The sequence below is a fragment of the Leptonotus elevatus genome, chromosome 12 (assembly GCF_054856555.1).
Source record: "Leptonotus elevatus isolate MCC_2025b chromosome 12, RoL_Lele_1.0, whole genome shotgun sequence".
NCBI lineage: Eukaryota > Metazoa > Chordata > Actinopteri > Syngnathiformes > Syngnathidae > Leptonotus > Leptonotus elevatus.
In genome coordinates, this window is record NC_141250.1 from 23,511,049 (window position 1) to 23,523,439 (window position 12,391).

The 12,391-nt window shown below is 45.8% G+C and overlaps 1 protein-coding gene across 1 annotated transcript in view; it reads right to left on the reverse strand.

The window, feature by feature from the left end:
• The window catches only part of ttn.2 (titin, tandem duplicate 2), a 218,087-nt gene that overhangs the window by 71,603 nt on the left and 134,093 nt on the right, over window positions 1–12,391 (reverse strand). Inside the window, exons 172-183 of the mRNA XM_086090619.1 lie at window positions 10,781–11,077; window positions 9,353–9,652; window positions 7,966–8,280; window positions 6,159–6,385; window positions 5,932–6,082; window positions 5,390–5,671; window positions 3,939–4,241; window positions 2,573–2,878; window positions 1,700–1,981; window positions 1,423–1,610; window positions 1,224–1,335; window positions 651–789 (exon numbers count right to left, since the gene is read on the reverse strand). Coding sequence (XP_085946745.1) covers window positions 651–789; window positions 1,224–1,335; window positions 1,423–1,610; window positions 1,700–1,981; window positions 2,573–2,878; window positions 3,939–4,241; window positions 5,390–5,671; window positions 5,932–6,082; window positions 6,159–6,385; window positions 7,966–8,280; window positions 9,353–9,652; window positions 10,781–11,077 — 2,902 coding nt within the window. The remainder of the gene's footprint in view (window positions 1–650; window positions 790–1,223; window positions 1,336–1,422; window positions 1,611–1,699; window positions 1,982–2,572; window positions 2,879–3,938; window positions 4,242–5,389; window positions 5,672–5,931; window positions 6,083–6,158; window positions 6,386–7,965; window positions 8,281–9,352; window positions 9,653–10,780; window positions 11,078–12,391) is intronic.

Consider the following 12,391-nt stretch of genomic DNA (forward strand, 5'->3'; position numbering starts at 1 on the left):
ACAAAAAAAAATGTGTGCAAAATTTTGGGTCCTTTTTCGAATTATTGGCATTTCCATTCAGTTTTATCTTCGCATTTCTTGAAAATTCGAATAAAAATGGGTGGATGGAAACCCAACTACAGTGACTTGCTAAGAATTAAAACAAGAAAGAATGTCAACATTTTATTTAAACTTTTCTTAATGGACCAAATATTCTACATTTTGTTTTAAAATGAAATAGAATGTGTTGAATGAAAAAAAATAATCTGTTTTTATTTACCCAAATATTTTTAAAAAGGACATTTTAGAGCTGTAATTTTAATACCGTGATACCGTGACACCGCAATATTTTTGCTCACGGTTATCATACCGTCAAAATCTAACATCGGCCCATGCCTACTCTCATCTTAGCCTCCTGCTGTAATTTCCTCCCCAAAACTAAACATGTGTGAGTGCAAATGCAAATATTTACTTTGAAAGTCAAGTTACAGTTTTGGTTAGGAATCTCCCTAGCCTACCTTGTCCTCGTCCAGTAAACACGGAGACTCTCAAATCAAAGAACATCTCCCATGAAAGGTGAAACATTTTCATCAGTCCAAGTTGCCTGCATTCAACTTTTGTGCCAGCCGACAGGGACGGACGGGGCGAGCGGCTCAAGCGACTTTTTGTACCTATTGGCCATGGTTTCCTTCCTCTCCACGATGTAGCCCGTGATGGGCTTCCCTCCATCGGCCGGAGGCTCCCAGCGAACGAGGGCCCGGTCGTGGTACACTTCCTTGACAGTGGGTTGCTTGGGAGCGTCGGGCACCTCTGTGGCGCAAAGGCAAAAACAAGCCGTCACAGGCTAGCTGCTCACTTACAAACATTTGTCACTTTGTCACTTTCCTTACTTTTTATTTGACTCCGACTTTGGACTTTGCAAATTCTGTTACTTTAACTTGCTCTTTCTTTTTAGTAGTATTGCGTAATAAAGTCAACTGTACTTCTTCATTCTTTTGTACAGACGACATTAATATGGAAATAAAAACATCAACCCCGAAAGCTCATGTACAAAATTAATTGACACAAACAAAAATAATTTTTTCTTACTATAATTATTGTTAGTTTTATCAACGTTAAGTGTTGTTTCAGTTAATTTGTCCCCCCAAATACTTTTTGTTCCATTTTGTTTTCAATCGTACTTGCGGTTATGCTGTTTATTTTCATTAACCTTGCTTAGTGTATGAAAGCACCCGTTGACTTACTGAACATGTCTCTGGCTTTGGTCTCAGCGGACAGCAGCGGGTCGCTGATGCCGTAGATGTTCTGGGCCATGATTCTGATGATGTACTCACGACCCTCAATCAGTTTTGGCACCTGAATCAGCAAAAGGCTACAGTTACACAAGAGCGGGACGAAGCTCGGCCGGAAGCGTCAAATCCCTGTAAGGGTAAAAGTCCGGACCCTGCAGGTGGTCCTGGTGCAGGAAGTGGTGACGGGCATCCACAGGTCTCTGTTGGTGTCTCGCTTCTCAATGATGTAGTTGGAGATGGCGCAGCCGCCGTCGTCCAGGGGAGGTTTCCAGGAAATGAGCATGTGGTCTCTGTATACCTCTTCAAAGACCACGGGGCCCTCGGGAGGCTGAGGTCGGTCTGGCAGGAGGACGCATTCACAGGTCAAGCGCCCACGCTGTTGACTTTGAGTTGCTAACACACTACGCCGCACGCGGTTGGCGACTCACCCACGACGGTGACGGCACAGATTCCAGTTCGCCTTCCGGCCGCATTGTCCACGCTGACGCAGTAGCGTCCGCTGTGGTCTCTCCTGGCCTTGATGAAATCCAGGCTGAGCTGTGCGGCGCCACAGCGGACGCTGACGTCCTGGTCCGGCTTCAGCTCCTCCTCGTTCTTCGTCCAGGTGACGGTCGGCACCGGTTTGCCGCTGTAGCGGCCGGACAGCGTGCAGCTGTCTCCCACCTTCACCAGCATCTTGTCTCGGAAGTCCAGGTCCAGGTTGGGTGGTTCTGACGGATGGGAAACCACAAACGTAGACTCTAAGAAGGGTATTCAATCCCACTCGCTTCCCTTTTTTCAACAAGTTTACTGCAAATGTTGTTTTATTCATCCATCCATCAATCCATTTTCTTAACCTTATTCCTCACAAGGGTTCTGGGGTTGCTGGAGCTAGCTGGCCTTGGGCAGTAGGCGGGGTACACCCTTAACTGGTTGCCAGCCAATCAAGGGCACACACAGACAAACAACCATTCACACTCACAATCACACCTCGGGACAATTTAGAGTGTTCGGTTAACCTGCCATGCATGTCTTTGGAATGTGGGAGGAAACCGGAGTACCCGGAGAAAACCCACACAGGCACTGGGAGAGCATGCAAACTCCACCCAAGAAGGCTGAAGCCCAGACTCGATCTCATGTCCTCTGCACTTGGAGGCGGACGTGATAACCAGTCAGCCACCGTGCTGCCATGTTGTTTTATATTTCATATTATATATATTTAGAATTTTTTTTATGTCATCGTAATTGAATTCCGCCGCATATCTGAATGGGTTAGACCTGAAGAAATCCTTTTTGGTCAGGCCCTGGCCTCTTTTACTCACCCAGCTCGTCCTTGCACTGGACGGGTTTGGTGGCAAAGGAAAATTTGCCTTGTCCCACCATGTTGACGGCAGCCACTCGGAACTCGTGGCTGGAGCCGTCCTTCAGGCCGCATAGCGTGAACTTCCTGTCCATCAGCTTGTCGGCACCTCCCACGCCAACGAAGCTGTCTCGGCCGATCATGCGTGACTCAAGGACGTAGCGGGTCACCTCCGCGCCCCCGTCGTACTTGGGCGGCCTCCAGGAGACCGAGATGGAGTTCTTGGTGATGGCTGTAACGATCAGGTCCTCCGGACGCTCGGGTACAGCTAGAAGAGACGAGAGTGCTGTTTGGCAAAACCTTACTTGGATTTTTGGAGCTCTTGTGCCGCAAAATCAACAAGATGGCCTTTTTTGGTCAAACTGCACGCCAGACAGTTGCACGTCTCATTAATATTTGATATGTAACTGAGCTTTTCTGTGATTGGGTGGGGTTGGTTCTCCTTCATTTAATTCCTCTTATGGGCTATCTCCCAATATTTGGCCATCGGCGCCCAGGGGCCGCTTGGAGGAATTCTTTGCACATTATCCTCCCCCAAGTCCACCGCCCAGCGAGGACTGTGGGGTGGACTGAGCGGCGCGACGCCACGGTCAGCATCTGCGTCACACTTGTACTCCAATTTGTATTTTCTTTTTTCATCTGCTCATTTTTCAGGCCTTTTTGCAAGCAAACCGTAAAGCACAGATGTCAAACTTCCCAACTGTGATGGATTTGATGGCATGAGAGCGTTTCACCGTGATGTCATAAGTACTTTCAGGTGGCAGAAGACGGACTGAGTTTTCTCAGACACAAACCGGATGATGGCGGTTTGCTTGCGCTCTTCTCGGTACTAATTACAACTCAATCAAGCGTCCTGTTCATTTTCCAGTTCATTTCGAGAGTCTTTGATTGTTTTGAAATGTTGAAGTGGTCTTGCCCCAGCTCACCTCTGGTGAGTGGACCAAACACGACTGGAGGTAGCGAGGACTAAGCGGAGGCTCGGGAGCTTTTTCTGTCCGCCTTCCACGAAAGGTTAGGCAAGCACCCTCGCTGTCCATTCTTAAAACACATTTGTATTCGCTGGCTTTTGATTTGGACTCAGTATAAGACTCGGTATGGTTTTATGGTGTTTACTGTTTTGTCTTTGTTTTTCTGTGTCAGATTTTTACTCCATATTGCATGCAGCAATGGATGGTTGTTTGTCAACTGCTCTAGGAAGTTGCATTGAGCGGTGCAGCCCCAAACACAAGCTTGTGTGCGTTCAGTCATCGGCCCCTTTTCTGCTACCCGGAAGCCCTTGACCGAACAAAAAACAAAACAAAAACAAAAGTTTGTTTCCCAACACTTACAGATGGGGTCTTTGATGAGCACGACTTTGTCCGTCTCAACGAAGGGTCCCATGCCGATGATGTTCTCGGCGGCGATTCTGAAGAAATATCCTTTGCCGTCCAGCAGTCCCTGCACCACGGCGTTGTTCCTGGTCACCGTGTAGGTGACCGAAGTCCAGCCCATGCGGTCCGACTCCCGCTTCTCGATGATGTAGTTGGTGATGGCCGAGCCGCCGTCGTCTTCGGGGGAATACCAGGTCAGCTTGCACGAGTCGTTGGTCAGGTTCTCTCCGGCGAAGGGGAGGCCGACCGGTCCGGGGACGTCTGCGGGCCACGGACAGGAATTTAGCACTCATCGCATTTGCAGCCGCTAGATCACAGTTCATCGCTCCAAAACACACGACAAGAAGTCACGGATGGTTGGCAAAGCATCAGGAGTGGCTGCAGATGGCCAGCAACTCCAGACTTAGTGCAATTTCTGCAGAAATTGCGTGGGAATGCTGGAAGCTGAATGCTAATAGCTGAATGCTAACAGCTGAATGCTAACAGCTGAATGCTTATGAAGTAAATTGAAAGATAAATTATGTGAAAATTAAAAAGTATTAATTGTAAAAAAACACTTGAACCCGGGAGGCGGGAATTTTTGAAGCAAGTATGGAAAAGTGTTATCTGAAAGTACCCCCCATTCATTTTGATAGAAAAGTGGAACTTAAATTAAAAAAATAAATAAAATAAAATCACTCATTAGCGCCACCGAGGCATGTAGTACCCTCCATTCATTTAGATGGAAAAGTGGAACTATGATAGTCAGTTGGTATACATTTATAGCCCTTAGCATAATTGCCATAGATATATTTGCAATGTACAGTCGGAGTTGGGATTCGAACCCACGACCTACTGTGACCTACTGGTTTACTGGACAAGGCAATTTACCAAATGCGCCACTAAGCAGTATCAGAGAACTGGTAACGATGGTCAGTTGTATGTATAGAAGTGGGTGTGGAAAGTGGGACTTGTTCAATGTCAGTCCCATTGAAAATGAATGGGGAAAAGTTTATATTTAACGTTAAATTAACGTTAAGTTTTGCATACTGTAAGTTATGTTGAATCAGACGATAAATACCCCGGAAGGCGTGAATTTTTGAAGCAAGTAGAAATTTGAACGGTGTAAATCGGATGTATTATGGGAGTTATTGCACGGCAAAAAAGTGAGCAGAATAAAATGCTATAAGTAAGAATAAAGAATCTCAATAACATGCTTCCAGCATTCTCACAAAAACCAGTCGCAGGCGGCTGGCAACTAATGAAAACTAGATCCGAAGACTGGGCCAGACTCGTGGTGGAAACTCTAGTATACGCAGATGGTCAGCAATGGACGAGAAACCGTGGACGAGAAGTCGTCATGCAATTTTGTTTTTGTAAAGTCATCAACTGGAGACAAGTAGACAAGGACGTCAAGCCAGCGAACTCACCCAGGACCTCCACGATGATCGCCTTCTTCCTCTCGCCGCCTTCGTTCTTTGCGCAGAGCGTGTAGATGCCCTGGTGCTGGCGTTTGCAGTTCTTGATGACCAGCGAGTTGGAGATGCCTGTGGTCTCCACCGCCGCCTCCTTGGGCACCTCGCCGTCATCTCGGCACCAGCTGATGTGTGGCGTCGGTTTGCCCGACACGTAGGCAATGATTCGGATGGTACCGCCGGCGTGGACCACGATCTTCTCCTTGACGGAGGCGTCCAGGTCCATCTCGGGCGCAACTGAAGGACGAGGGGACGTTTGGTGAGCAACACGACGTCGACGCGGGCGGCCAGCGGCTTTCGTGGCATCACAGAGAAAACGAAGATGCTGCGACCTCGACTTGAGAGTTTAGTTTCAATTCATTTCAATGTACTCGTTCCCCACTCCACTAAAAGCACAACTTTTGTCCAAGTCGATATTAAGAATTTGACAGCTCTAAACACAACCCCCCAAAATAATATTAATCCGTAAGTCAAGGCAGCGGCAAATTTGGTCTTACTTGTCCTGTCTCTGGCTTCGATCAGCTCCGAAACGAGCCCCGGTTCACCGACGCCGGCGGCGTTCACGGCTCGGACCCTGAAGCGGTACAAAGCGCCTTCTTTGAGACCGGCCACCACAAACTTGGTTCCTCTGATCGTCGTGTCCTTGGCCTGGAAGAGAGCGCAACACGGCAGTCAAGGACACGTTAAGGTTTCGGGGACGACAGACTGGAGTGCCTTAGTTGACCTTGTGCCAGCTCTCTGGGGCCTCGGGCTCTTTCTCCTCGTCGGCGCTGCTCAGAAGAAGCAACTTCCTCTGAGCCTTCTTTTCCTCCTCTTCCTTGTTCACCTCCTTGAATTCCACAATGTAGCCCGTCACCTTGGAGCCTCCGTCCACCAGGGGAGGAATCCATTCCAGCTCCACCGTCGACCTGGTCCAGTCCGTCACCTTGGGAGTGGGCGGGCCGGGTGGCTCTGCACGTTACGCAAGACAAGAGGCCGATGTCAACAAAGTCGTTTGGCCTTGGGAAGGAAGTCGCGTCACAGCTGATGAAAACTCATGAGCGGATGGTCAGAAAGTCACGAAAGCTGCCGATAACTGACAACGGAAACGACTTGCAGAGGGGCAGCAACTAACGACAACTAGTTGTGGACGGCTGGCAACTAATTCAGACCAGATGCGGAAGACGGAAAGTCATGAAAACTAGTCACAAACACTCCGAAACGCGACAAAACAAGTTTCAACTAGGGATGCACAATAACTAAACCCCTCCCCTCCCCTATGTGTCGCATATTTGTGACGTCATAATGCGCGAGACCTTGCGTTGACAGAAGATGCATCACGATGACATGGCAGTCGCCACTGTAGGCTTTCTTGACTGTGTCTCCCCAAAATGTTACCCTTGCAGTTTTTAGTTCAAAAAAGACTGTTTTGTTTTGGTAAATTCAAAATGGGTTATTGGTTGTCTTTGAAGCAGAGAACAATCAAATTCACCTTCATGGTGCTTTACAAACATTTTTCAATGTATTTATACATGCTAGACTTATAGTAGGACTCCAAAGTATATTTGTATTCAAGTTCATTTTGCAAACAATTATCGGCTTATCAGTTTGTAAATGATTGGTTTATCGCTATCGGTTGAAAATAGCATTTTCGTGCATGCCTAGATGCAACTCATCATTACTAGTTGCAGATGGTCAGCAACTAATACAAGTAATAACAATGGTTGCTAACTAATGAAAACTAGTCGTGGACGCTCCAACCGATGAATTCTCGCTGCAGATGTATCTCATCGCAGTATGTTGGTAACCGGTGGAAACGAGTTGTGGACAGTCACGGACTTAAGAAAAGTAGAAGCACATCACGGAGATCAACTCAGCAACTCTTGAGAACTAGTTGCAGATGGTCTGAAACTAGTCGCAAACAGTTGGCAAGCTGTTAGGATTAATGTACATACATTTACTCCATATTTCCTCTTTTAAGTATTGTGGAGCATTTATTCTGTGAAAGGGACTCATGCTCCTTCGTCTTCAAAAACAAGAACTGTGGTCTTATCGCAAGATGGCGACTGGAATAGTTTGCGATTAAACTTTTGAAGTTTTGACTTTGAAACTTTCAGTGCTGAAGAAAAACATGTCTACATTATTATCTGTATCCGTGGCTGCTTTGAAGTTACTGTCGTGTATGCCCCCTCCCCTTTAGAACAGCAACTGCTATGTAACTAATAAAAAAAATCCAATAAAAAGAGAGGCAGCGGCGAAGTGTGTCCAGAGCGGAAAAGAGACTGTAATCTGGGTACACTCTGTCTGTTCTCCTCGTGAGCACAAATAATTGAAATCTCTTGTCTTCCTTCTTATTAATGTTGTTTATTAAATGTTCTAGGTTGGCTGATCCTGACACAAGCCGTGGAAAATAAGTTGTGGACAGTCGGCAAGAAATGAAAACCAGCTGCAGATGGTCAGCATGTTATAAAAACGAGTCATGGCCAGTTGGAAAGTCATGACAACCAGTCAGGGAGGAGTGCTTGCAGTGGATGGCTATGCTGTGGACTTACTGATGGGGTCCCTGCAGAGCACGGGGTCCGAGGGTACGCTGGGGAGGCCGCATCCGGCGGCGTTGGCAGCACTGACACGGAACTGGTACATGGCGCCCTCCACCAGGCCGGTGACGTCCCAGTTGTTTCCCAGGGGCAGCGCCCGGATGGGCTGGCGGTTGACGCGGCTCCAGCGCTTGCTGGTGGTCTCCTTCTTCTCGATAAAGTAGCCGGTGATCGGTGAGCCGCCGTCGTATTTTGGCTCCTCCCAGTTCACCGTCATGGACTCCAGACACACGTCAGTCACGGTGGGCTTCTCACACTGGCCGGGAACAGCTGCACCCGGACGGCGTTACGGAAACAAGTTATAGATGGGCGGTATTAGGGTTTCAATTAACAAAAAAACATAAAAAATACGTTCTATTTGAAATCTTACCAGTGGCCCAAAGATGTATTTATACGTTTTTAAATGTTTTTTTTATGCTAGAGCATACCGAAGGCTTTGATTCAGCCTCAGAACTGAAGAGAAAGCTTAAAGCAACGGTAGTTATTACAAAAACGGCCAGCAGATGGCAGCAGAGTACAAGTGAGCAACCATGGGCCATGTTGCAAAAAAGCTCTTTGCCCCACTGTTTTCAACAAGTTTGTGAATAATGATGAAACTGAGTAGACTAATGCTAATTTCTGCAAAATGGAAACAGATAGAAGTATACTTTTTTTGCCTGATGAAAGAAGAGACTCTAATCGTTCTTTTGGTAGGTTCCATGTTTTTATAGCAATAGAACACAATATTCTGTGGGCCTTGCAAAATAAGTCAAAATCCATTAAAACAGCTGGGAGCAAACGGGATTGCTTCATCAAAATGGCTGCCAGTCAATGAGTTAAGAGGTTCATGCCTTCAAGTTAGGGTTTCAAGTCTGGCTTTGAGTTTCAAGGCAGCGTTGGTTTCTAGCCAGGGATAGGGTACCAAACAAGGGTTACAGTTTCAAGTCAAGGTTAGCTGACAAGACGCGGGTTTTAAACAAGGCTTTCAAATCTTTGCTTCAAGCCGGGTTCGGGCTTCAAATGAGGATTTTATGCTTGGGTTAGGGTTTCAAACAAGCGCCGGGATAATCAGCGTAGGGCTTTCCAATTAGGGTATAAAAACAGGTTTAGGGTTTCCGGCATGGGTTAGCTCCTCAAATTGGCTTTACAAGCCTGGATCTCAAAAAAGGGTTAGGTTTCTAATGTGGCTTTCAAACCGCTGTTGCAAAGTCTGGACTTTGAAACAAATTTGGGTGGTAAGTATTTGAAGCTGTGGCCAAGGTTTGAAATTCAGGGCTGAAGCCAAGGCCAGGCTTTCAAATGAGTATATGAGTACGAAAATTTTATTTGAGACAGGTGTGAGGGTTTTGCACATGGCACTCACTGAAGAGGTTCCTAGCCTTCTCCGGCTCACTGAGTAGCGGCGGCCCGACTCCAAACTTGTTCTGCGCCATGATTTTGAACTCGTACTCGTGGTTCTCCGTGAGCCGGGTCACCAGGTAGGCGCAGTCCTTGGGGTCGTTGGACACGTGCACCCACGACTTGCGGTTATCCTCGCGCTTCTCCACCACGTAGTTGGTGATCTTGGAGCCGCCGTCGTCCAAGGGCGGCTTCCAGGCCAGCCCGATCCGCTCCGCAAACACCTCGGTGAACTTGATGGGTCCCACGGGGGGGCCGGGGGGTCCTGTGGGCGTCACACCAAGTCTCATTAAAGCACTGCTTCTAAAGGTAGAGCACGCAAAATAAATTGCAACCCAAAATTTCTTTTTGGTGGGCCGTGGGAATGTGGCCATGTTGGAATTTATCCCCGAGGCCCAATTGAACAATTTGGAGTGGAAACGGCGTGAATCTGTTTTGTCGAATGTGTTATTGAGAACGAATCCAAATTTTTTTGTGGCCATTGCAATTGTGAAAATGTTGAATTTGTAGTCAGCGGGAATTTTGGGCAAGTTCAAAATTGTTCTCACGGTGAATTTAATGCTTTAAACTTTAAATGGGATCAATGTCATTGTGTGCCATTGGCGACGAATGACAAACAGCACCTGAGGAAAGTCGGCCACACTTGGGAGACATTTGGGGAAATATTTGGAATGAAAAAATACGATTCCCCATGGCGACAATTTTTCTGACATGTGTTGTTAACATTGGAATGAAGTGAACCGGATGAATTATGTGGAAGGCGATGCACGTCAAAAAAGTGGGAGGAATGCAAATAAGAATGACTTTCAGCCTTCACACAATGAAACATTGACACACGTCACATGTTTTCAAACATTTTCTCAAGACAGATCAGATCGCAAAACTGAGCACATGGACCCAAATGCATTGGTCATGAGGCTGCTACATGAGGGCCAGCTAACTATTGAATTAGCTGCCCAAAGATTGACAACCAATCAACCACAAACTACAATTTGTGTAGAAATTTCTGACTCAAGAGCTGAAAGGGGGAATTTGTTGGTGAAAAACATGGAAAATGTGGGATGTGCTGGTGAAATTGAAAAATGGAATCTGTTGGGGGAGAATGTGCAATTTGGTGGTGAAAAATGCCAAACTTGTTGGTGGAAAGGTGGAATTTGGTTGGCGAAAATGAAAAATGCAATTTTATTGTTGAAAAATGTATAATTTGCTGATGGAAAATGTGCAGTTTGATGAGGGAAAAACAAAAACGTGGAATTTGCTGTGTGACAAATAATATCTCAATATTTTCAAGTCCAAATGGTTTGAATGAGTCGAGATTTTGTTTGTTTATTTTCCCCCCCAAAGTATTGCGCCCCGGACCCCAAAGGGAAGGGGGCGGGCGGGCGTTCCTCACCGTAGACGTAGAGCTTGACATCCTTGGTGACGGTGCCCAGGGCGTTGCTGGCGGTCAGACTGTAGAGGGCGCTGTCGTGGCGGGTGGCCCGCTGCAGCAGCAGCGTGCACTTGTCGTGCGTCACCAACTTGCCGACGCGCTGGTCGTAGCGCACATCCGTCTTTTGCTCGGGCGCCGCCAGGTCGGCCTTGTGCCACGACAGGCTCGGGAAAGGACAGCCGCTCACCTTGGCCGGCAGGCTGACGTCGCAGCCCTCCTCGCCCTCCAGCACCTCCCGCAGCTCGATGGCGGGCGGGCCTAAAAGGTTGCAAGACGGGGACGTCATTCCACTTTGGCTACTACGACCACTGCTTCTGCTACAGCTAATACAGCTTACTGCAGTACCCCCACGACTATGACTACCACAAATTAAATGCTAATTGAATAAGCAGCCGGTAGGGCTCAGAGGTCAATTAGTGGAATTCAAAGCAAACACGGTGAAGCGCCATTGAGCTGTTGTGCTGCAAGCTAATTTAATAAGTTGCCAACAGAAATAAGCCCTAAGTGGAAATACTTTCAAATCCAGATTCAAATGAATGCTCTTTTCCCCTTCTATAGGACTTCTCAAGCATTTGGAAAAATCTTGTGCTGTACGTTCTTCTTCTTTTTTTCTTCTTTTTTTTTCTGACAAATTTTTAAGTTGTCAGAAAAACAGGGACGAAAGGTAGATGAAAAGTTTTTAAAAATTACATAAAAAAGTGACCATCATGTCCAAAAAGGAAGCGGAATAGCAAAAAATTACCATAGAATGTCTTTGGCATCGCCAAAAAAGAAAAAAATTGAGTAAAGAAAAAGGCAGAAAATAAAACATTAAAAAAGTAACCATAGAATGTCAAAACCAAAAGAAGAAAGGCAAGAAATTACCATAAAATGTCTTTGGAATCACCAAAAAAAAGGACAGAATTTATTTTTTTTGAATAATAATAATAAAAATGTCCAAAACCAAAAAAAGAAAACCCGAAAATTACCATAAAATGTACACAAAATTGCCAAAAATAGCAGAAAGTTGATAGAAAAAAAGATGTCCCAAAATTGCCATAAAATATCAAAAAAGGAAGAGGAGAGGCAGAAAATGAACATAATATGTCCATAATATGGCTAAAAAAAAATCCGAAATTTGACAGAAAGGTTGAAAAATCTAAAAATGTATGAAAAACAGCATCTGAAAAATGAAAAAAAAGGGAAAAGTAAAGTTCAAAGCAAATGAATATGTACGCATTGGATACTGCTGTGATATTTTTGTGTTGTGTTGCAGCTCTAGTTAGGGCCCTTTTGGGCCCTCAGTATATTAGACTAAGACTAATACACCTCTTCACCTTCTTCAAAAACTTCAAACATATTTTTGCTTATTTGTTTGGCCTCATTTTTTATTTTTGCAAAAGAAAGAAATCCCAAATGCAGGGGTAGTCCCGGGTGATTATACATGGAGAAATTCTTGTCAATAGTCAGGTTTGCATCCAATTGTTTGGAATTTTTTAAGCAAATTAACTGAAAATTGTATTTTATTTTTGTATTTCTTGAAAATTCGGATAAAAATGGGTGGATGGAAACCCAACTAGTGTTCCGATGTTT